Genomic DNA, 22,582 nt, shown 5'->3' on the forward strand with positions numbered 1-22,582 from the left:
TTTAAATTATCATCTCAAAACGGTCGACGTTAAGGGTTGCTTTGGCTGGCCAAACAGGTTTACAGTAATAATTTCCCATAGCTTGGTGCATTTGGAATATTTTCATTTGGAGCTTTCTGTATCTTATTTTAAGCAGAGGCATATCTTTTCCAGTCAACCTTCCCTTTTACAGGCATGAGTTCAATTACCTTTATTCAACATCTTCCCATTATTCATGATTAGGGCTGTCGATTCGGTTCATCCCAAACTGAAAAACAACCAAATTTCCTCTGATTCGGCGGTTTTTAGTTTGGATGGAACCGAACTCAAAAAAGGCGGGAAAACGGGGAGCCGAATTCAGCTAGTTTGGGATGTTTGGCGAATAAATTTGGCAAATTCGGGGTTCGGCGCAGCAGCATAACCTTCAGTTAGTAAGCAGCATTCTCCTGCGGCTAATCAGTGGCCAAGCTGGGTCTTCTTCCCCACCCTTAATGTGCATCTCTGACAATGGGGGTTTGCAATTAGCAGAGCTTGCCGCCCTCACCCAAAGCTCCCAGCCCCAACAAACAGCTGAGCTGTGGGGAGCAAGGGCGGGGCAGGTGTGAAGAAGATGGAACAGAAGACATCCACAGTAAGACCCATTTTGGGGCTTTTCTCCATACTTTTTCTCCTGTGTGTGTGGGGGGGGGGAAAGCAGAGTCTCTCTGTGTGTGGGGAGGGAGCAGTTTCTGTGGGTGGGGAGAGCCAAAGGGGGCTTTCACCTGTTCTGCGGGGGGGTGCCCCCTGAGTCTCTTTCTCCCTGGTTTGAGGGGGGGCTTCAGTTTTGTGTCCTCAGGTTTTCCCTCATTCATAAGATCGGTTAGGTCTATTTTGATGCTTGCTCAAAACTGGTTTTCAAATTGTGACTTAAAGTATGCATTTGCCTGGTCCTGAGTCCGATGCAAAAGTGGAAATTCCACCCCCTCCTGCTCCTTATGCATAGCTAGCTGCCTCTGTCCCTTTCCATGATTTGCAAACTCCCAGGTGTCAGGTGTTGCTTTGCATGGTTGCAAACGTGTTGCTTTGCATGGTTTGGATGGTTGCAAACATGTTGCTTTGCATGGTTTGCATGGCTGCAAATGTGTTGCTTTGCATGGTTTGCAAACTTCTTCGCACCTGCCCCGCCCTTGCTCCCCGCAGCTCAGCTGTTTGTCGGGGCTGGGAGCTTCGGGAGTGGGCGGCAAGCTCTGCTAATTGCAAACCCCCAATGTCAGAGATGCACATTAAGGAGGGGGGACCCCTTTCGGGGGCCATATCTCAGATCCCCCTGACTCAATCTTTACAAAACTTGGGGGTTCTTGCAAGAAGGGTCCCCTCAAGCTACGCTGAAAGTTTGGGACCTCTACCCCAAAAAATGCCCCCCCCAGAGCCGCGGAAAGGCACGATTGTGTTTTTAATGGCTTTATTCGGCCAAATTTTTCCCCGAACTCCGGATCTCATGCCGAATTGCACGGACCCGAAGCGGGGGAGTTCGGACTTCAGCATTTCCCAAATAAAAACGGGCCGAATTTTGCCGAATCCAAATTTTACCGATTTTTTTTTTCAACAGCCCTATTCATTATACTATCTGTCTCCTGCATAAATAAAAGCTTAGAGGTGTTGTTGATAACAGGCTTCCTGATGCCACATACAAGCAACAACTTGCCACAATGAATTACTTCATAATCTCATTTGGGATTGCATTGACATATGTGATTACTCTGAGGTTCTTTGGAAGTAAATGTTCCGTGGATAACAGGCGCAGCATCACAAAATAAGATATACTGATAAATCTGCCTTTGTAGGTTACAGTATGTCTATTTGATGTTGGAAATGCCCATATTGGATGCACTTTCACAAAAACTGGCAAATAATTCCTTTCTGCCTTCAGCATATGTTTTTGTCAACATATGAAAAAAGTACAGAATGCCAAGCAAAATATCCACTCACCCAAGATATATTGAAATGCTACACAGACTCAACATCTACGTATAATCCAAACATCCAAAATGTGCTCATCAAATCCCAAAATAGATGTCAGTATACATAATGCACTATGCAATACAAACACAGTTCAAATAGAAGAATATGCCAAGCAATGTGTCAATTAATGTCCAATGAAGAGCTGGTTACTTCCAGTATTACGTGTTTTCCACACAAAATGGTAAGTGTTAGCACCCCACAAGTCCACTGCACAAACAGAGATCTAGAATCAGTGCCGTTTCATAAAGCCTTCTTCAGTGTGCCATAAGACACATAAGTGTGTTAATCCATACAATGCAATACTGGGTAGGACAAATTTCCCATTCCCATTCCAACTTTGCTATGGGTTGAGTAACATTCGAATTACTCAACCCATAGCAAAGTTGGAATGGGAATGGGAAATTTGTCCTACCCAGTATTGCATTGTATGGATAAACACAGCTGGGTGACATTAGGCTATTCACAGCTCTCTTTGAGCTCTCAGGCCCACCTACCTCACAAGGTGTCTACTGTGGGGAGGAGAAGGGAAGGTAATTGTAAGCCAGTTTGATTCTTTCTTAAGTGGTAGAGAAAGTCGGCATATAAAAACCAACTCTTCTTCTTCAAATTAGTAATGAAAAGAGCTTATACCCAACCAACCAGAGGAGCACATTAATTTTCTCCTCATTTCTCTCACTGTTGCAGATTTTTTTTAGGATCATGGCACTGATATGGATGAACAGCAATGTGGGTCAGGGCTACAGTGAGGTGGGGATGAAATCACCCCTTCTCCCTCTACTGTCAGCATAGCTCCGCTGACAGAAGAGAAGGGGGTCTAGATCAAGGGAAGTAATACTACCACTGTATTCTGCATTGGTCAGACCTCACTTGGAAAACTGTGTCCAGTTTTGGGCTCCACAATTTAAGAAGAGTGTGTCCAGAGGAGAGTGACCAGAATGGTCAAAGGTCTGGAATACATGCCCTATGAGGAGAGACTTAAGGAGCTGGGCTTGTTTAGTCTGGAGAAGAGAAGGTTAGGGGTGACATGATAGCCATGTTTAAATATCTGAAGGGATGCCATATTGATGAGGGAGCTAGCTTGTTCTCTGTTGCTACTAGGACACGGAGTAATGGATTTAAACTAAGAGAAATGCGATTCCACCTAAACATTAGGAAGAACCTTCTGACGGTGAGGGCTGTTCAATGGTTGAATGTGCTGCCTTGGAGGGTGGTGGAGACCCCGTCTTTGGGGGTCTTTAAGCAGAGGCTGGATGGCCATCTGTCAGGAGTGCTTTGATTGTGGGATCCTGCATGGCAGGGGATTGGACTGGATGGCCCTTGTGGTCTCTTCCAACTTTGTGAACTTGTGTAAACTTCCAACCCCTTCCCTCACTCCTCACTGCAGCCCTCCCTCCCCACAGCTTATGCCGATGTTCATCCATATATACTCTGAGATCCCAGGAATAACATTTTTGGGCATGGAAAGGGACTGTTGGGAAGGGTGGAGAATGTGGTTAGTTGAATACAAGATAACAATAAAATAATAACAATGAAGAAGTATTTTAACCTTGCCAAGTATATGAAAGGCCACAGTGAAAGCTGATTCAAACTTCAGGTGGGCCTGTGAGTACATGGGCTATTCTATCTCATAATGCTTGTGACGGATAACTTCTTTGAATGTATCTCACAGCATAAATATACAAAGAAAGGTTATATACAGAAGGAAGGTTGGGTCAAAAGCTTAGCTTTCCATATGGAAGCTGTGGCCACTTCTATGCATGCTCAGTCATCTTTTCCTTCTGAACATTCAAACTGGCTTTTAGTCCATGACTCTGAAGGTCTCTAAATGTAGGCCTTCAATGTCACACTGCAATCTGGCCCTCTGGCTTTTAATTCATTATTTCTTCACCTTTCACATAGATGGAGGAAAGATCTATTGTATCAAAAAAGACAAGTCTTGTGAGGATGATACTTTACTATGTGATTTTTTCTGTTGCCATTCACAAACCATTCACTCCTGGATCCAACCTCCTTCACTGATAGGATATCTAATGCCAAAATCGTATTGGACAGTCATCCATCTGGGTTTTTTTCATATATCTATACTGATGGATATTTTGGGTATACCAATTCACAGCCCAGTGTTACAGATATGGAGGTTATCCTTGATAACATGCAGTAACTTGCTTTAATGTAATTTGAGTCCTTTGGATTGTTGGTTTACTCAGCGTTTCCTGCAAACATACATTTGGCTTTTTCACAGCGTGCCTTGTTGCAAGTCATAACGCATGGTATCTTCAGGGACAATAGGTTCTCCTTCATACATCTTTCCAATATAGAATGTTCCTCAGTCAAGAAAACAAAGACAATATGAAGCCTTGATATTATTTAGTAATTGAAATTGTTAAGAGGCGGAGGTTAAATGATGTTTAGAGGGTTGGTTTTGTTTGATCTACTGCTTGATAATATGCAAATAAAGGTACTGAAATTTGAATTATTTGGTATTAAACCCATGGTTTTCATTTGGTCAAAAATACAGCTGTTGAAGGTGGGAGCTGAGAAATTTCTATAGAAGATCCCTTGATAAAGCAAAGTGCAAAATGTGTAGGGATCTAGAAGAGTTAAATAAACTCTCAACCTTGCACTTTGCTCTCCTTTGTCTTTTCCAGAAAATCAGCTGCCCATTTGTTAATTTGGGTTGGCAGTGATGTATGTATTACACTGGCATTCTTTCAATTTCACTGCCTTCCAGTTCACTTACAGGCCCAATTAAAAGTGCTGCTTGTGACTTTTAAAGCCCTAAATATCTTGACGATTGGGTACCACAAAGACCACCTTCTCTGATATGAACCTCCCATGAGTTTAGATCAGCAAGAGACGGCACAGAACATGCCCCATTGCCTTCTGAGGTACAGTGGATGAGTTCCTGTGACAGGGTATTCTCAGGGGCGCCAAAACTTTAAAATTTACTTTTCTGAAAGATCTCTCCTGCCAAGCTTTTGAAAAAAATTGATGTTATTAAGGTTCTTATTCTGGTTTTTAATTTTGGTCCCAAGTACTAATGACTATTTTGATGTTTTTCAATAGTTGAAAATAGTTTAATACGGTCCAAGACCAGCATAAAAACATACCAGATATACATACATAACACATATAAAAGAGTATCAAGTGCGAGCCCCTAAAACTTCTTACAATCTCTCACTCATAAAAGCCGTTAAGCGCATAATTTTAAAAATATTACATAATTGGTATTAAAATAAAAATAAATCTAAAATCGCTCAACCGTTAAGTTCGACCCACGCATGCCTGATCCTCATAGCTTGCCACCCAAATTTGGCCACTTTAAAAGTTATCTCCATATCCTTGTCTGAGAGCATGGTGTGTGTGTGTGTGTGTGTGTGTGTGTGTGTGTGTGTGTGTGTAAAGTGCCGTCAAGTCGCAGCCGACTTATGGCGACCCCTTTTGGGGTTTTCATGGCAAGAGACTAACAGAGGTGGTTTGCCAGTGCCTTCCTCTGCACAGCAACCCTGGTATTCCTTGATGGTCTCCCATCCAAATACTAACCAGGGCCGACCCTGCTTAGCTTCTGAGATCTGACGCGAGATCAGGCTCGCCTGGGCCATCCAGGTCAGGGCGAGAGCATGTTAGAAAGACTAAAAGCTCTGGATCGCCCTGGAAGGCCCGATAATACAGAAAGAACGGCTTCTCGTATCTTGTTATAGATTTTACATTCGAACACAACATGCTCAAGGGTCTCAATACTCCCATCAGAGCAGGGGCATAAATGTCCTGTATATGGTATCTTTTTGTATCTCCCTTCCAAAACGGCTGAAGGGAGTGCGTTACAACGCATCAGGGTGAAGGCACTCCTGTAGTCTGGACTATCTAAGTGGGAAAGGTAAGACATCGGGACCATGTTGGTAAGAGTGCTGCAATTGTAGCACATGTTTTTGATTCTACTTAGGTCATGCTGTCTTTCCACGTCCAGAACTCTTTGCCTGATCAGGGCTCTGGCCTGTGGATAGTCCATTGATAGGAGCAGATGTTGTGAGAGACCATAGTAGCCTAGTTTATTCATCAGATTTCTCAACCAGGGGGAAACAAAAGTGTCATACAAAATTAGGTTAACAAGTCCTTTGGGACGTGAAGCTATTTTGAGCCAATAGGAGATCGAGACAATCCATATCCTTGCTTCAATCGTTACTTCCCTTGTCTCCATTAGAAATGCAGCATTGGGTTGTTTTTCAATATTTTCCTGTTTTTCTACTATTGATTGTGGCTCTATACTTCCATTATTTTACTGTATTGCTTTATATATTCATTTCTAATTATTTCCTTAGTAAAGTTCTTTGTGTAGCATTTGCTAATAGGTAATAGGTTTTTGGGGCGGAGCCTGAGGAGGGCAGGGTTTGGGGAGGGGAGGGACTTCAATGCCATAGAGTCCAATTGTCAAAGTGGCTATTTTCTCCAGGTGAACTGATCTCTATCGGCTGGAGATCAATTGTAATAGCAGGAGATCTCCAGCTAGTACCTGGTGGTTGGCAACTCTACTACTACTATGTTCTGTTCAGTGTTTATATCTTGTTCATTATGGTGCTGGGCTTTTTTTATAGCACAAGAAAGTACTATGAATAGCTCATATACTCACGCAGGTCTGCTTTCCGAAGATTTTTTATCTTTATGATCTTCACCGTGAGCAGGCTGCATGGAGCAGGCTCGGTCTACAGAACAAGGACAAACATGAGGCATGGATTAATATCTAGCTGACATTGTGGAAGTCAGATTCCACTGTATTTCTCCTAGACCAGTTTATAAAACAATGAAGAAAAGCAAAAAAAAAATTAATCCCATCTTAGAATAAACTGACTGCAAAGTTACACTGTGAAACACATGAAGATACAGTAATATATTACTGCAAGCCAAGTCTATGCTGACATACTGCCTGAGAGGAGAAATATTTTTTATATAAATTTTTATTGATTTTTAACATAAAAAACAAACATATAGAAACATAAAAACAAACAAAAAAAGATTAATAAAAAAAAGAAAATACAAAAGTATCATTTTGTACCAGTTGCAACATTCATAATTTTATAATTATAACAAACCAAAACAATACCCCCTCAACCCTTCACCCACCTAAAAAAGTGATCCATCACCCAACTTCCGTAGAAATGTCTGACAGTTTTGAAAGTAAAAACATTTACCTTAAAATATAAAGATATTAAACCTTATATCTATAACTCACTAATTAAATTATTAAAGTCCATTTTTGCCAGTTTGTCCCAATATGTGGCGGCCTTTATCCATGTTTTTTTTAAACTCATCCATATCTCTTCCTTGTAAGAAGTTTGTAATTTTGGCCATCCTCATATACATCCATATTTTCTCTCTCCAGTCCCCAATTAAAGGTTTATTTCTTTGTTTCCATACATTAGCTATTACGATTCTTGCAGCGGCAAAACTATATTGACAAATAATCCTATCCTCCTTACCTATATTTTTTTGTGGCATTCCCAGTAAACAAAATGCAGGTTTTCTCTTTACTCTATTGTTAATTAAATTATTCGTTTCTCTAATTACTTTTTTCCAAAAATGTTTAATTTTTTTACATGTCCACCATACACGCATATAGGTTCCTCTTTCCTTTCCACATTTCCAACATAAATCCATTTCTCCTTTTTTCATTTTGGATATCATCACTGGTGTCATATGCCATCTGTAAAACATTTTATATAAGTTTTCTCTAATTTCATTAGTTATTGTAAATTTAAATTCTCTCTTCCATAAATTTTCCCATGATTCCAAATCAATATTAAACCCTAACTCTTTCATCCATTTCACCATTACTGGTTTGATTCTTTCTTGTTCGAGATTAATTTCAATTAATAACCTATACATCCTGCCTATCAATCCTTTATTTCCCTTTATTAATATTTTTTCCATCGTAGATTTATCTTTATTAAATCCAAACTGCTTATCTTTATTAAATATATCTTTTAATTTATAATACACAAACAAATCCTTTATTTTAAGTTGTTCTCTACCTTTTAAAATCCATTGTCCCTCTTTAAATTCTATAATTTCTCAATATATCTCCATATCTAAATTTAACTGTATCCCTCTCTTATTATACGCTTCTACTGGATTAATCCATCCCGGGGCCTTATTTTCTAAAATCCTTCTATATTTTTTCCAAATTTGGAATAGTCCAACTCTAATTACATGAATGTTAAAATCTTTATTTACTCTCTCCTTATCATACCATAGATAAGCATGCCATCCAAAATATAGGTTAAAAACTTCTAATTCTAATATTTTAACATTCTCAACAAAATCCAGGTTTTTAACCAAACAAAACAGGATGCTTCACAATACATTTTTAAATCTGGTAATCCTAAACCTCCTGTCTCATTTAATTCAATTAGATTATTATATGCTATTCTGTGTCTCCCCTTTCCCCATAGGAAATTTAAAATATCTCTTTTCCAAATTTTAAGAATTTTAATCCCTTTTATAATAGGTAAATTTTGAAATATAAAAAGCATTTTAGGTAAAACCATCATCTTAATCACCGAGATTTTGCCCCATAATGATAGAGGTATTTTTCCCCCAATTTTTCAAATCTATAATAATTTGCTGCCATATCTTAATGTAATTATTTTTAAATAAATTAAGGTTATTTGGGGTTAACCAAATGCCAAAATATTTTATTTTGTGTTCAATAGAAAAGCCTGAACATCTTGATAGTTCTTGCCGCTGCAACAATGTCATATTCTTAACTAATATTTTAGTTTTATTTATTTTAAAACCTGCTAGTTTCCCATAAACCTCAATCGTTTTGTTCCATTCACCAATTTGAGTAATAGGATTGGTTAAAAAACAAACTAAGTCATCAGCATATGCTTTAACCTTAAAGTGATTTCTCCCAATTTGACAGCCTATCAGGTCTGTATTATTTCTAATCTTCCTCAATAAAATTTCTAATGTTAAAATAAACAATAGAGGTGAAAGAGGACAGCCTTGTCTTGTTCCTTTTTGTATTTCAAATTGTGATGTTAAATTACTGTTAATTAGTAATCTAGCTGTTTGATAAGTATAGATATTTCCAATAGCTGATTGAAAATTTTGTCCAAAGCCCATGTATTCTATTACTTTTTTCATAAATCTCCAATTTACATTATCAAACGCTTTTTCAGCATCTAAAAATATCATTGCTATAGGTGTATTAACTGCATATTCTATAAGATCAATCACAACTCTAATGTTATTACTAATCATTCTATTTGGAAGAAAACCAGCCTGATCTTCATGTATAACCTGATTCAGTACCATTTTCAATCTATTAGCTAAAATAGCTACATACAGTTTATAATTGTTATTCAATAATGATACTGGTCTGTAATTTTTGACATCCAACAAATCCTAGTTTGTTTTTGGTATTAATACTATATTTGCTTGTTTCCAGGTATGTGGGATGGATCCATATTATACAATATTCCCTAGGCCTGGGTTGCTCTGAGGGCCCAGAAACCCAGGCAGCCTAATTTTGCTCTCTTAAGAGAGTAAGGGAATCGCCAGAACAAAGCTTGCTGGCCCTAGCAGTCTTTGGGCATCAGCAAAAGCTAGAAGCTTCTCTAGGAATTTATAATTACTCTTTATAATTACTCACTTTAACCCTCTCCTTGACTTGAAATTTCTAGGAAGTGATTTTCTGTAGCAAGAGGGCACCTGCTAGCATTTGCAGATCAGCAGAGTTGTAGTGAGAGAGTTTGTTTCTGAAGTTGCTTTTCCTGTGCTGTTCCTTAAGGATTGGTGAGTCTATTTGTGTGTGTTTCACTCCCTAGTTTGTCATGCTTAGAGGGAGTAATGGAGTGCAGGGAATCTTTGCCCAATTGTAAGCAGTCTGACCCCTTCTCCCACTAAGGGGTGCCATGATGGCACAGGGGTCAAAGACTGGAATCAGCAAGACACTGCTCCCTACAAAATGGATACCTCTCAGAAGGTTCTGGGATCCATCTTGTGTGTCAAGCCTGAGCAGGAAGGCGGTTGGCCGCTGAACTATTCCCCTGGCCCTTTTGGGAGCCTGGTTGGACAATAGGTCTAACTAATCCCTATTGTGTCACCCTAAAGTGACTGAATCAGCACTCCAAGCAGACCATTACTTACCCTATCTGCATAAATCCCAGCAACCAATCAGTATTCAAGAGAGTAGTCCAGGCATTCGCTTGGGTCTTGACGACTCATCAACCCTCTCCTATCTTTTTGTTGGAACCGCAGAAAAGCAATCAATTCTTTGTCTCTGGCTTTCCTGCCAGCTTACTTTATATTGCCTCAGGACCCATTTTGGGATATAAATATTGGTCCTTTGGCCATTCTGTCTCTGTGTGTGTGTGTGTGTGTGTGTGTGTGTGTGTGTGTGTGTGTGTGTGTGTGTGTGTGTGTGTGTGTCTGTCTGTCTGTCTGTCTGTCTTGGATCCGTGTATGCACCCCCACTTGCATGTGCACTCTTTCCTTTGCTTCTGGAAATGTTGGTTGTTTTCCTCTTCAGTACTGCTTTCCCTGAACATCCTTTCAAGACTGGTAACTATCACCCATCCTGAAACTCTATCTAACTTCCTCCCTTTTCTCTTAGTCAGCTCTTGTTTGCTTTGTGTGTGTATGTTCATTGCTTAAAATATATTTCTTGTTTAACTTTTTATTGTTTAATAAAACCATATTTTAATTATACAACTGCCTGCTCATTTGAGAGTTTTCACCCAGGACTATCCAGTTACCCCCTCTCTGCCTCTAGCTAATTCCCCCAACTAAAGTGGAGATGGCCTACTTAGGATAATACAGGGATCCACAGTGGTTCTTTGAAGGCCTGGTCAGTCACCTCTTTTCTTCTGCTACCACTCACGTGGTCATCTCAGTGGCTGTCGGTTTCATCCACCTCACCATGGTGCACCAATGTGACATCAGCTCATGATATTGCTGTTATGAAATTGTGTCTGATACTAACCAACCTTTTCTTGATAATCAAAAGGATCACAGTATTTTTTTTCATGTTATCTTTCCAACCCAAACAGCCTTACACAATTCAAGGATTGGTGTTGAGCAGTGATTATGGGGAAATAGGAATACATTCCCAGGTCCCTCAGCTATTTTTCTTCACAAGAGCCCTGACATGAAGATACAAGATATTGACTTGGCCAAAGCCAACCTGCAAGTCAATGGCTCAGGTAGAACCTGTTGCTGTTCGGCAGTTTCTGATGAAGTGGTTTGCAAACAGGGATCTCTGGCCATTTCTATAAGTAGATGGCAAGGAGGTCATGGTTAGGAGGTGGTGTAAGTAGATGTTTGAATTGGCTGTGTCTTTGCATGTGTGCAATTTTTCAAAAATCCAATGCAAACCAGTTCAGCCAGGCGTTCCAGGCAGTTTGGCACAAACTGAACAGATCAGGTGATAGTCTGGCATCTGACTGACACCTTTGAACACAGTTAAGTTCAACCGCTGAATGTGTTTGTGGCGAAATTTGCAGCATCCCTAATATGTACAAAGATCACTGCCTACATTAACATAGCTGCAGAGCTGGATTTATGCACAAGGTTAGTAAAGTAAGGCTTAAGGCCTCAGATTATGAGGGGCCTCTAAATACAAAAAATTGCTAAATTAACTTTTGGGCACTGGTATGGGGCCTTTTAAACTTGTCATCGTTTAAGTCCTCAGCATGTCTTAATCTGGCCCTGCACAGTTTCAACAGGGAACACAGGAAGCTGTTGTATACCAAAAGAACTCAGGGCTAATGTTATCTATGCTGACTAGCAGCAGATCTCCAAAGTTCGAGCAGAGGCTTTTCCTAGCATCTACAGTCTGCAGTCCTTTAACTAGAGAGGATGCTGAAACCCATGGTTGCTGAAGTCTCTGATGAAGTTTGCATTGCCATATCAGAATACTTCCTTTACCATGAGTGACTTCTTTATGTGTCATTTTAAAGGCTTCTGGGCCCATTCCTGCTGTTGAAGGCGATGGAGCCTTGTGTTTGTTGTTCCAGTGGCATAGATTCTCTGGCAATGAACAGAGTGCGTCATATCATCCTTTCTTGCAAACTGTCTGTCCCAAAGAAATCCAATAAACCTATGGTACTATAGCTGCTGTGATTTTAAAGTGGATCAGACAGTTTTTCCCTAGATTTTGGGATGTTTATTAGACTACAAGGCTTGCTAGTGAGCCAAAAGTACTCTCCGTTTTTTTCTGAAATGAAATAGCCACAGCTAGTCCATCCAATCATGATGCTAGATAATTAATTCCACCAGGAAAAAGGATGAGGAGGGTAGGGGATTTTGGTGTTCAGATGAGTAAGTATGATTTTAACTTCCTATTACTCAGGGCTCTGCCTGGCTCACCAGCTGTTTGACCTTAATTGGGAATCACTGTGACAACAGGCTTTCCACTATATTTATATAGCCTGTAGAAACCACCATCCTCCTTAATGCTCAAGGTATCCAGAAGAACTTGTGGTTCTTCAGCTTCTTTCTCTCAAGTGATGCTAATATTCATACAGACCAGAAGTGGTTCATATAGGGACTGGGCGTTCACAATCTGCCTTGCCCTTGTCCTCAGCTGTAGCCATCACCATGTTATCTGGGGCCAAGCATCCTCCTTTGCCAACCCCTGTGCCAGCTTCATGTCTGGTGGCTTCTGTAGAGAGTCAGCTTATTCACAGCTGGCATCCAGAATTAGTCTGGAGAGGCTGATATCTCACATTGATAAAACCTCTTGCATGGCTATAGCCACACACTAAGCAAACCTGCCCACAGTTACCACTTTCAGTGTAAGTCAAGGAGTTGACCAACCAGACAGAAGATGCGGTCCATAAGTCTGATTTTGGATTTCCTCTCTGGATGGGGCAAGTTTACCATTCAGTTAAATGTACAACCTGATATCGAGCTGGCAGCTAAGCTCAAACATCAGCATTGATATCACTTTCAAGGAACACCATTACAAGAAACCCAGCTCATCTGAGTTATTTCTAAGGGGCATGAGAGAAAAAGAGGCACTTGCAAAGACTGGTGTAAATAGTTTCAAAGAGCCGTTAACAGTTCTGAGAAGCACACTGTGGCATCCTGAACCTGGCAGACATGTTTATGGATAAATCTGCAAGTACTCTTAAAATGGCATCTGATGAATTGGTCACCAGAAAGAGAAATCTTTTAAAAGAGGGGGGATATATATGAAGTACCAGAAATTCATTCTAATCATTTGGCTTTATAAATACTGAGTAAAATCAACTCCACTCTCCTGCATGAAGGAAAGACCTTTAAGTAACTACTGTCATTCTACTTTTAAAATTAAATTTTCTTCCATCCGTTTAGGTTGCAATTAAATTTTAAAAAAATTCTTTTGTGGCTGCCTTCCTAGTGGATCTCTACCCCCAACCCACCCATTTAAATAGGAAGAGGTGTAACTATGCTGAAACATGAATGTCTGCTTTTTTTAATCTCTTAATTTAACTTCAGCTTCTGATGTTCAGATGAGTAAGCATGATTTGCCTGGCTCACCAGCTGTTTGGCCTTATCTGGGAATCACTGTGTCAACAGGGCTTTCCACTATATTTATATAGCCGCATTATTCATTCTAATGTACATGAGACATTTCCTTGGCAAAAGCAGGCAACTTATTTCCAGAACATCTTTTGCATTCAGAGCAGGTAGCCGGTTGTATGTTTGTGCTGGTCTAGCTTCATGGTTCAGCAACTTATGCTAGAGGGATGGACCAAAACTGCACACCGGTTTCCTCATCCAAGTTAAAGCCATGTGAATTATTCACATATAAGTGCCCATTCCAGTTGACAAATTGAGAGGTCACCAGGGTGTCAAGGGCTCTAACTTTTCCCTCACTTTCACCACCACCATCTTTGCCACAATCTCAACTGGCTACCAGGACAGGATCCTGCCTGCCTGTAGGATAGCATTCTTACCCTAGACATATTGATCAAGACATTGATGAATGACCATCAGTGCTGAGAAAGATATTTTTTACCCAGTGGCAGCTATCAGAGAAGCAGCAAGCTTCCATTTGCACTGAGGCAAATACCTGTGAAGGCACTGTGAAGGCAAATACCTGACCCACAAGGTCCAGATAATTGATCAAATAATATGGATTTGAATTTTTATTCCCTGGACACTTACCTGTTCCTTGCTTGAAAATATCCCCATTGTGACTCTCGGTGGATCCTACAGCAGCTTCCAGCAGGCAACAATCGCTGGAGCAAATTTACAGTCTTTAAGCTCTGGAGTTAATGAGCAGGTGTTTTGCAACCTGACTCACAGCTCCACCCCTCTTTAATTCCCAAAAATGAAGCAACCCCATTCATCAAACTATTTCGCTAAGAGCAATGAACAAGTGCAGAGTATTTGTAGCTTCAGTGAGTAGGAGGCACAGGAAACTAACACCACAGATCCCAAACATGTTTACTCAGAAGTAAGTTCTGCTAAGCAGTGGGATTTACACCCTATTGAATGTATGTAAGCTGGCAAGAATGATCCCTTAGTATTGGGATAGTAGCAAAAAGTGACAACAAATATTTCAGATGCTAGGTTCATTCATTTTTGTGGTCTGGTAACTATCTAAAACACTAGAATAATATTTTAGGAAGAAAAGGAGTACCACGTGTTGGGGTGGATCCAAGCAGCTTTCCTCCAGCCCAGTGGAAGAACTGCTTAATTTGAAGAGAGGCTCCTTAGACTGAAGGCTTCAGAACTGTGCCAAAAGGAAAAGTGGGGTATGACTATTTTAATAAACACACAAACAAACTTTGTTTATTGAAGTGGTTGGATAGGAGTAGGAGCTACCCCTTTACTCTTAGTGCTGGGATGACACTAAACATTATGTTAATATGCATGCAGGTTGTAACCTTTAGAAGTTTTTACTATGTTGTGTGGCTCCATCATATAGTTAGTAAGTAATACCAACCTCTATTCCTTGCCCCTGCCAAGTTCCTGTGGAATGCTCTCTGTGTCACAGAACATCTAAAGCATTACGGCTGGGGGAGCAGATTTGCCATAGGGACTGCGATTTTATCATAGAATCAGAGTTGGAAGGGACCATACAGGCCATCTAGTCCAACCCCCTGCTCAATGCAAGATCAGCCTAGAGCATTCCTGACAAGTGTTTGTCTAGCCTCTGCTTAAAGACTGCCAGTGAGTGTTTGTCTAGCCTCTGCTTAAAGAGTGCCAGTGAGGGGGAGCTCACCACCTCCCTAGGTAGCTGATTCCACTGTCGAACTCTGTAAAATAATACTTCTTAATGCTTTAGTGACATCCCAGTGGGAAGAGATAAGAAAAGATGGGTTCTGAGGTGTTTAACTGTCTGGCAGACTCCAGAATGACAGCAATCAAAGAGCAGAGAGATACTGCACACGGACACACCCACACATATAGTCACAAAGAATACAAGATTACATTTGGTGTTTGAAGATCCCCGGTATAGTTTAGGACCAAAGAGATGCAGAGACACTGAAATAGTAAGTCTCTCTTCAAATAGATATTGTTAAGCTATATACCTTCTAAAATAGGAAGCAGCAGCAGAAGAGTGGCAAGGAGTGGGTGGGAGAATTGCTACAAAACAGCACTGCAATTGTGTGAAAAAACAAAGTAATCATGCAAAACAGACACCTCTGAAGAGCTTGCCAAAGGATTGTTTGCAACCAGCATGCATGATGTGAGCTAGGTGTGCCAACCTCCAGGTAGTAGCTGGAGATCTCCTGCTGTTACAACTGATGTCCAGCCAATAGAGATAAGTTCACCTGGAGGAAATGGCTGCTTTGGCCATTGGACTCTATGGCATTGAAGTCCCTCCCTCCCCAAACACTGCCCTCCTCAGGCTCTGCCCCAAAAACCTCCCGCCGATGGCGAAAAGAGACCTGGCAGAACTGGCAGCTTCTCAGGCACTTTTAATCCACACTTGGTTTAGGCCCTCAACCTCTTTGCCTAAGCAGATGACTTATGCTTGTTGACCGGCAGGAAGAGTATGTTTCTGTTAAATCTTCTACACTTTTCAGCATCTTTCAGTATCATCAACCATAGTATTCTTCTGGATAATTTCGTTACAATGGGATTTGAGGGTGTGTGCTTTTCTGATCCTTCCCACAAGATACATTCCAGAAGATACTGTTAGGATATTGCTGCTTCTCCCCTTAGCTGCCTTTGAAATGCTCTTGGAAACCTCCATTGGTTCAAAAGTAGCAGCTAAGTGCATCTAGGACAAGTTATTTTGGCCATATTCTATAAACATGGGATAGAGTTTCTCCAGTTTGTGGGTTCCACTTGAAACATAATGCTTCAAAAGGGTTCTTTTAGGACAAGGTACTGTACAGAATTTGTTGGATAAACGTGAATTATAAAGAATATTCAGAGGAAACCAAAAACATTGTTTGGTTTTGTTTCTCTTTCTTCAGGTTCTCAGATCCTTGTAACAATACTTTAAAATTAAACTATTCTGTTATGTTCTGTACGTCATAGACTGCTTGTTAATGTAGGCAATGGTTTCATTAAGCAAAGATTTTATATTTTTTCTTATTAAGGAGTCTCTTTTATGATAGTATAGTGGCAATAACTAATGACATTTCTTGACACACTAGCATGGCAACAAAGTCACCACCCGCCAATCAGCCACAAAACAGAACTTCCATCCACTGGAGGATCAACAGGTTCATTCATCTCTAAATACCAGTCTTAATTGGCTGCCAATTCACTTCCAGGCCCAGTTTGAAGGGAGGGGCCGTGGCTCAGTGGCAGAGCATCTGCTTGGCATGCAGAAGGTCCCAGTTTGAATGACTAGTTATAAGCTTGAAAGTCCTAAACAAGTCAATAGGGCCACCCACTAATGGGCAGCCAACTCCAGCATTAGCCTAACTATACATGCAGATAATTTGGAGAGCTCCTGCTCTGTGTGACATCATTGTCAGAGGTTCATATCATTGTGCCTTCTTGTGGTTGTACTGAGTCTATGGGACACCTTCCTGTCAGGTATATATCTGGCTCCATCCTTCCTTTCATTTAAGAAAATGGTAAAAAACTATTCTTTTTCATAAGGCTTTTACAGTGCATTCCTGAGCCATGGCAGCGGCCAGGACAAAAAGCCTTTGGAGGCCGGCGAAGGCCTGTGCCGGCACAAGGGCCCACAGCACCAGCGTCCGGGCGGCGTACACTGGCGTTTGTGGCCCCAGCACCAGCATACAGGCCCGGACACCGGTTGACGGCCCCTCCCTTGTTTGCTGGGCTGGCCACACACTAGCCAGCTTGTCTACCTGCCACATGTAGAACTGTCTCCTCCACACCTGCCTGACTCATGAGACTGTGGCAGTTCCCACTCCTCCCCCACTTACCCATTGTCTGGGGTTGAAGCTGGTGGCCCTGGCCCTGTGATTGCTGGCAATTCTGGGAGGGGGGAGCAGAGATCTGGCAGCCTCCTGACATTTTGATGTTGCTCCTGATCCTTGGCAGGTGGAGCAGACTGACACAGCCATGGGCATTATGGAAGTTAGCAGAAGGACCACTGGCAGAGGTTTCTGGCACCAGAAAGGAGGCAGTGAAGGGTGGCTATGGAAGGCCTCTCCATACATTTCATTTGGAACAATTCCCCCTCCCCAAAGGAGAAGGAGTGTTCCCTCAAATGGTGATTATTTCCTCTGCCACCATAACATTTTTATTTTGCTTTGGAGAGTATGGCAGATCTCCTTTTGTTAGAATTCCCTTACTCTACTTACCAACGACCACTATCACTCTGGAGACTTATGACTGGTTTCTTATTGTTTTCTTTCTCCCCCCCCCCTTTGAATGATTGGGGGATCCACCACAAATAACTATTTCTTTATATAAAAGTCAGAAATATATGGCACAAGAGAGGCTTATTGAAATGAAAAATCAACACGGTTTTGCCTTTTTGGAGGGGATATAGAAAAGTCAGGTTAGCAAGGAGGTATAAGAAAATAAACTAGACAGATTAAACAAAACAACAGGAACGAGGTGCTTAGGATGTTTTTAACCAATAGGTATTTTGTAATCAGGATGATATAGTTTGCAGACAGGTTTTGATTCTTTTAAATATACTGAGATAGTTTTCACTTGGCAGTCAGGCTTAGTTGAATAAACATCAGCTTCTTGAAATAGTTCTTAAGTTGGAGGAGTTAGGAACAAACACACAATTTCCCCAGCTTTCTTCCTTAAAACTGGTGTGGGATCACTCTATTTATTTAGGAGCTATTACCCTTAGAACTGTTTAGGGATCATTCTCCTTACTTAAGAGCTATTTCCCTTAGGGAAGGACACTCAAATCACTCCCCTCACACACACAAGATCCTTCTTGATTCTAAACAAATGTGTTCCTCTCACTCCAGTTGCCAGCCTCAGCTGTCCACTTCAACAGTTCATTATCAACTCTGTTTTTTCAACCGTCTCTCTCAACTGCCACTTGTAGAATTCTGAGGTGCTTTTCTTTTCTTTTCAAACATCCTATCCCTCAAGGTTCTATGACCAGTACAACTCATCATTATGCAGCTGTCCATCACAGGGGGGTTGTTGTGCAAACCTGGGGGCTGACCATGGTTAGTACAAACACCTTACCCCAGTGTGCAGATTTAATGATCCAGTTCAGAATTATATATAGGATTATACTGTGGAATACTGTGGACTGGAATTGGTTTAGCCTACAAAAACTTGCTTTGTGGTCACTAAGGGCAAGACATAAAATATTTTTTTCAAAGGTGAATGTGGGACAATAGTATCAATTTGTATAGTATCCACACTCATCCCATTATCTTTTCCATTGCTAAGGTTTGCGGTGCTTCAGAAACCAGCAAAACCTGTTTGACCAGAGATTACTCTGGGATAATGAGTATGTCCTATACAGGAAATGGTTCCTCTGTCACATTGTTTGTAGGCTACGTATTAAGAACCAAGATCTCGAAAGAAAGCAAAATTCAAACTCAAAATTAGGAAATCCATTGTTAGGAAACTGATTCCTAGGAGTTAATAAATAATGTGATAGGTAATGTGATAAGTGGGTATGACTGGTCCATATATCTCTATAAATGCACATCGCTTTGAGAGACAGAGAGAACATGGAGCAGACAGTTTATCCTGTTTCCTATAAGCAGGGAAAGGCAGCAGCTGTGCTGTTAACATGTGAAAAAGCTGAGCCTCATTCTGTCTTCCATTGTGATTGCTTCTCTAGATAAGGGAGATAAAGGTCCATGGCTGGGGAAGCACTGGTAAGCTAAGCCAGGTACCAAGCAGAAAAATGGTCGTCCTTGACAGTATCATGCCTTCTAGTCTGCTCACACTGTAGGAGAGTGAACCAAGGCATCTGTCCTTGAATCAACAATGGCATATGAAGCTGTTGTATAGTGAATCAAGTCCATACATCCCACTACTGTCACTTTTACTGGCAGTGTCTCTCCAAGATCTCGTCAAAGGTCTTTGAGAACTTCTAACTGGAAGTGCCAGATACTGAACATGCAAACCTTTGCACCCAAAGCGGCGAATGAGGCGCCACGTGAATCCTTCGAGTCCCAGGCGGGGCAGCAGCTTCTGGGTCACTGGGGCCTGTTCAAATGGGCCAATCAGGCCCTTGCAGGCAGGTTAGGGGCAGGCCATTGGGAAGCTGGACGGGGTGTTTCCACTCAGGTCTGGCTTCCCTGCATAAAAGAAGGGCTTGCCAGTGAGATAGCATTCTGAACTCACAGTGTTGGTTACCAATTAGCCCAGGACTAATTTTTAACTGCAATGAATTTTTTTATTGATAAGTCTCCCAATTACAGTGGTTATAACTTAGCAGCTCTGCTGCTTATGTTTCTGCTGTTTCCTCTGCTTCACTGCTGCGTGCAGGGCTTTCACAATCTTATCTTCATTGTTCAGGATGTTATACTCAGTCAGTTTCACCAATCTGTCAAAATTCTCCTCTGAAAATGTGACTTCCCTTGTAGTAAATGGGGAGAGAAAGCTGGAGACATCAATATCGCCTTCTTTCATCTCTGTTGGATCACGTTCCTCACCTAAAGCACAATAACCAAGTTAGTTTCACCAATAAGTTTTAATCTTGATAATGATGGAAACTGTTTTAAAACATGTTATAAAGTATCATGGGAACAGTGGATGTTAGATGGCATATAAATATCAACAAACAAACAAATCATGAACTTAGTGGCGTAGTTCTGTTGCTATGATTGATCTTGCTTAATGTCTGGCTCCGACTCACCCTGACGAGCCTAGTTTGCTGGGCCAGGGCTGAGTGGAGCGCAGAGAGCCAAGTGTGGGGGCGTGCTGGTGCGGGTGGCGTGGAGGTGGACCGAGGCTGCTGCCCGCAGCACGCAGGGCTGCGTGTAAACTCCAGAGCAAGAGAGGAGGCAGCTGGCTGGGAGGAAGGCGAGGTGGCAAATGAGGCGCCCGTGAATCCTTCGAGTCCCAGGCGGGGCAGCAGCTTCTGGGTCACTGGGGCCTGTTCAAATGGGCCAATCAGGCCCTTGCAGGCAGGTCAGGGGCGGGCCATTGGTAAGCTGGAAGGGGGTGTTTCCACTCAGGTCTGGCTTCCCTGCATAAAAGAAGGGCTTGCACGGGAGCAGCTCACAGTCTGCTTCAGGTTGTCCCTCCCACCCACCGCTGTACCAACTGGTTTTGGAGAATGTTAATTCACTTTCATCACAACTTTGGGTGATTGGCATTGAGGCCGGATCCAGTTGGGGGTAAAGACGGCCTGCATGCCCTCTTTCCCAAATTGGAGAATCCCTTTAAAGAGGTTTTGGGGGGGGGAGGACAGGACAAGACATGCCTAATGCATGCCTGCCAGGGACAAACCAGCTCAGGTTGGTCAGGGGAGCATGTCTTGCAAAGGAAGGGCTGTTGAATGGCCTCCCACCAAGTGGCAGGGGACCACATAGCTGGCTTGCCGTCCACGTGGATTCCAGATACTGCCATCTCTGTGGGTCCCAGCAGATGGGCTGGGAGATAAGGGAATTAGCCTGCAGGCGGGCAGGTCGATGGAAGGATCGTGCCTCTATGCCATGCCAATGCCTTGCTCCTGCAATCAATAAAGTCATGGCCATTTCATCCAACTACAGTTTCTGTGTCTTTAATTGCATGATCCCAGGGGAAGTAAGTGCAGGATGACCAGGGTCAGGTCAGAGGCTCAACAGCGCCTCCATGCACAACTAGCCACTGGGCTGGCAAATTACATTTTTCCTCAGATCTCCTTTGCTTTAAAAATAACACTTTAATTAAAGAAATACTGGACTGTATTGTACAGGATTTAGCAAATTAAAAGTATTTTTGGAGAAAATGGGGTATGACTAATTGTTCTGGTGTTGGGTAGCTCAATGGCTTTTCACAACTTACCAGGTGCTTTGTATTTTTTGAAGGTATCATTTGTCAATGGGAAAAAGAGTACAGTGGGAACGTCTGTATTTTCTGCATCATCAAACACATAGCATTCCTTCAGGTTTTCCCTGTCTTCCTCACTGATCTCCATTCTGGGAAATGGGATCCCCTGTTTTGAGGCATATCTTGAAAACTGGTCAAGATTCTAAAGAGATAAATTTAAAAAAAATGAACAACAAGACAAAACTCAAGACATGCCAGATAATTTATGTAAAGTATATTTCAGTGTCTAACAGTCCACATGGCAAACTAGTTCAGTATTGATGATGATGAACATATAGCCAGATCTACAAAGAGGTGAGGTAAGGCAGCAGCCTCAAATGGTGGATTTGGGTGGGGGGGAGAGATAGCCGCCATCATCACCCCACATCCAGGTTATGGAGTGGACCTCATTCCCCTGTGTGGCTTGTAAGCACAGTGCTACAAGCCACACATACCCAACAGGGGTTCCTGAACTCTCACAAGACACAAGAGTTCAGGAAGCCCGAGTGGGCATATGTGGTTCGCCATGCTGAGTTTAAAAACACACCGGGAAACATCAAGGAAAGACATATTATCTGCTCCAGCTTCTGGGTGAGGTGGTGCAGAAGAGAAGGCAAATGGCGACAACAGCAAGGGGTGCAAATGGGTACCAATGTAAGTCAAAGTCTGCACCAAACACATCTGAATAAGTTGGATTAAAAACCTATAAGCATTGTACAAGTAAATAAACAAGTACCAGACAGGGACAGTAGAGCCATTTATTCATATCAGGAAACTGCACTGGGTCTGCCAGAAGAAAGGTGGGAATAATTTGCTGCTTCTTACCAAGGTCTGGGAGCCCCCACTGTAATTTAAATGTAGTATAATATCCACTTTCCTCTCAGGCTTCAGAAGGGGTGGATAGCTGGTGTTGATGTAGAAACCAGTATCTACCAGAGACAGAGGTTCCTCTGCTGTTTCCATCAGTTTGTTAGGGAGGGAATCTATCACAGAATCTAAAAAGCAAATATTGCAGATCAGCTTCCAGTAAGCTTCCACGTGACAACAATAAAGGAGTAGTATCTCCTTCCTCCCAAACTTCTTCTACTACTGCACTGATTTTGGGAGAGAGGAATGACTTGCACTATTCCCTTGCTGGACAGCACAAAATTTTTCTCCTGTCAGGAAGTCTGCAGCTTGGATAAGGTACCTCATGAACTAAGGAAAGGACCTAGACTAGTGAGCT

At 41.8% G+C, this 22,582-nt stretch overlaps 2 protein-coding genes across 2 annotated transcripts in view; both read right to left on the reverse strand.

Annotated features, from left to right (window-relative positions):
• LOC130479492 (cytosolic phospholipase A2 epsilon-like) overlaps positions 1 to 14,195 on the reverse strand; it is a 58,170-nt gene extending 43,975 nt beyond the window's left edge. The window contains exons 1-2 of the mRNA XM_056851892.1: positions 14,134 to 14,195; positions 6,608 to 6,680 (exon numbers count right to left, since the gene is read on the reverse strand). Of these exons, the coding sequence (XP_056707870.1) occupies positions 6,608 to 6,680; positions 14,134 to 14,160 (100 nt within the window). The 5' untranslated portion in view covers positions 14,161 to 14,195. The remainder of the gene's footprint in view (positions 1 to 6,607; positions 6,681 to 14,133) is intronic.
• A 5,578-nt stretch (positions 14,196 to 19,773) lies between these two features.
• LOC130479493 (cytosolic phospholipase A2 epsilon-like) overlaps positions 19,774 to 22,582 on the reverse strand; it is a 35,053-nt gene continuing 32,244 nt past the window's right edge. Inside the window, exons 13-14 of the mRNA XM_056851893.1 lie at positions 21,334 to 21,520; positions 19,774 to 19,997 (exon numbers count right to left, since the gene is read on the reverse strand). Coding sequence (XP_056707871.1) covers positions 19,774 to 19,997; positions 21,334 to 21,520 — 411 coding nt within the window. The remainder of the gene's footprint in view (positions 19,998 to 21,333; positions 21,521 to 22,582) is intronic.

This window comes from Euleptes europaea, chromosome 6 (assembly GCF_029931775.1).
Source record: "Euleptes europaea isolate rEulEur1 chromosome 6, rEulEur1.hap1, whole genome shotgun sequence".
NCBI classification, from domain to species: domain Eukaryota; kingdom Metazoa; phylum Chordata; class Lepidosauria; order Squamata; family Sphaerodactylidae; genus Euleptes; species Euleptes europaea.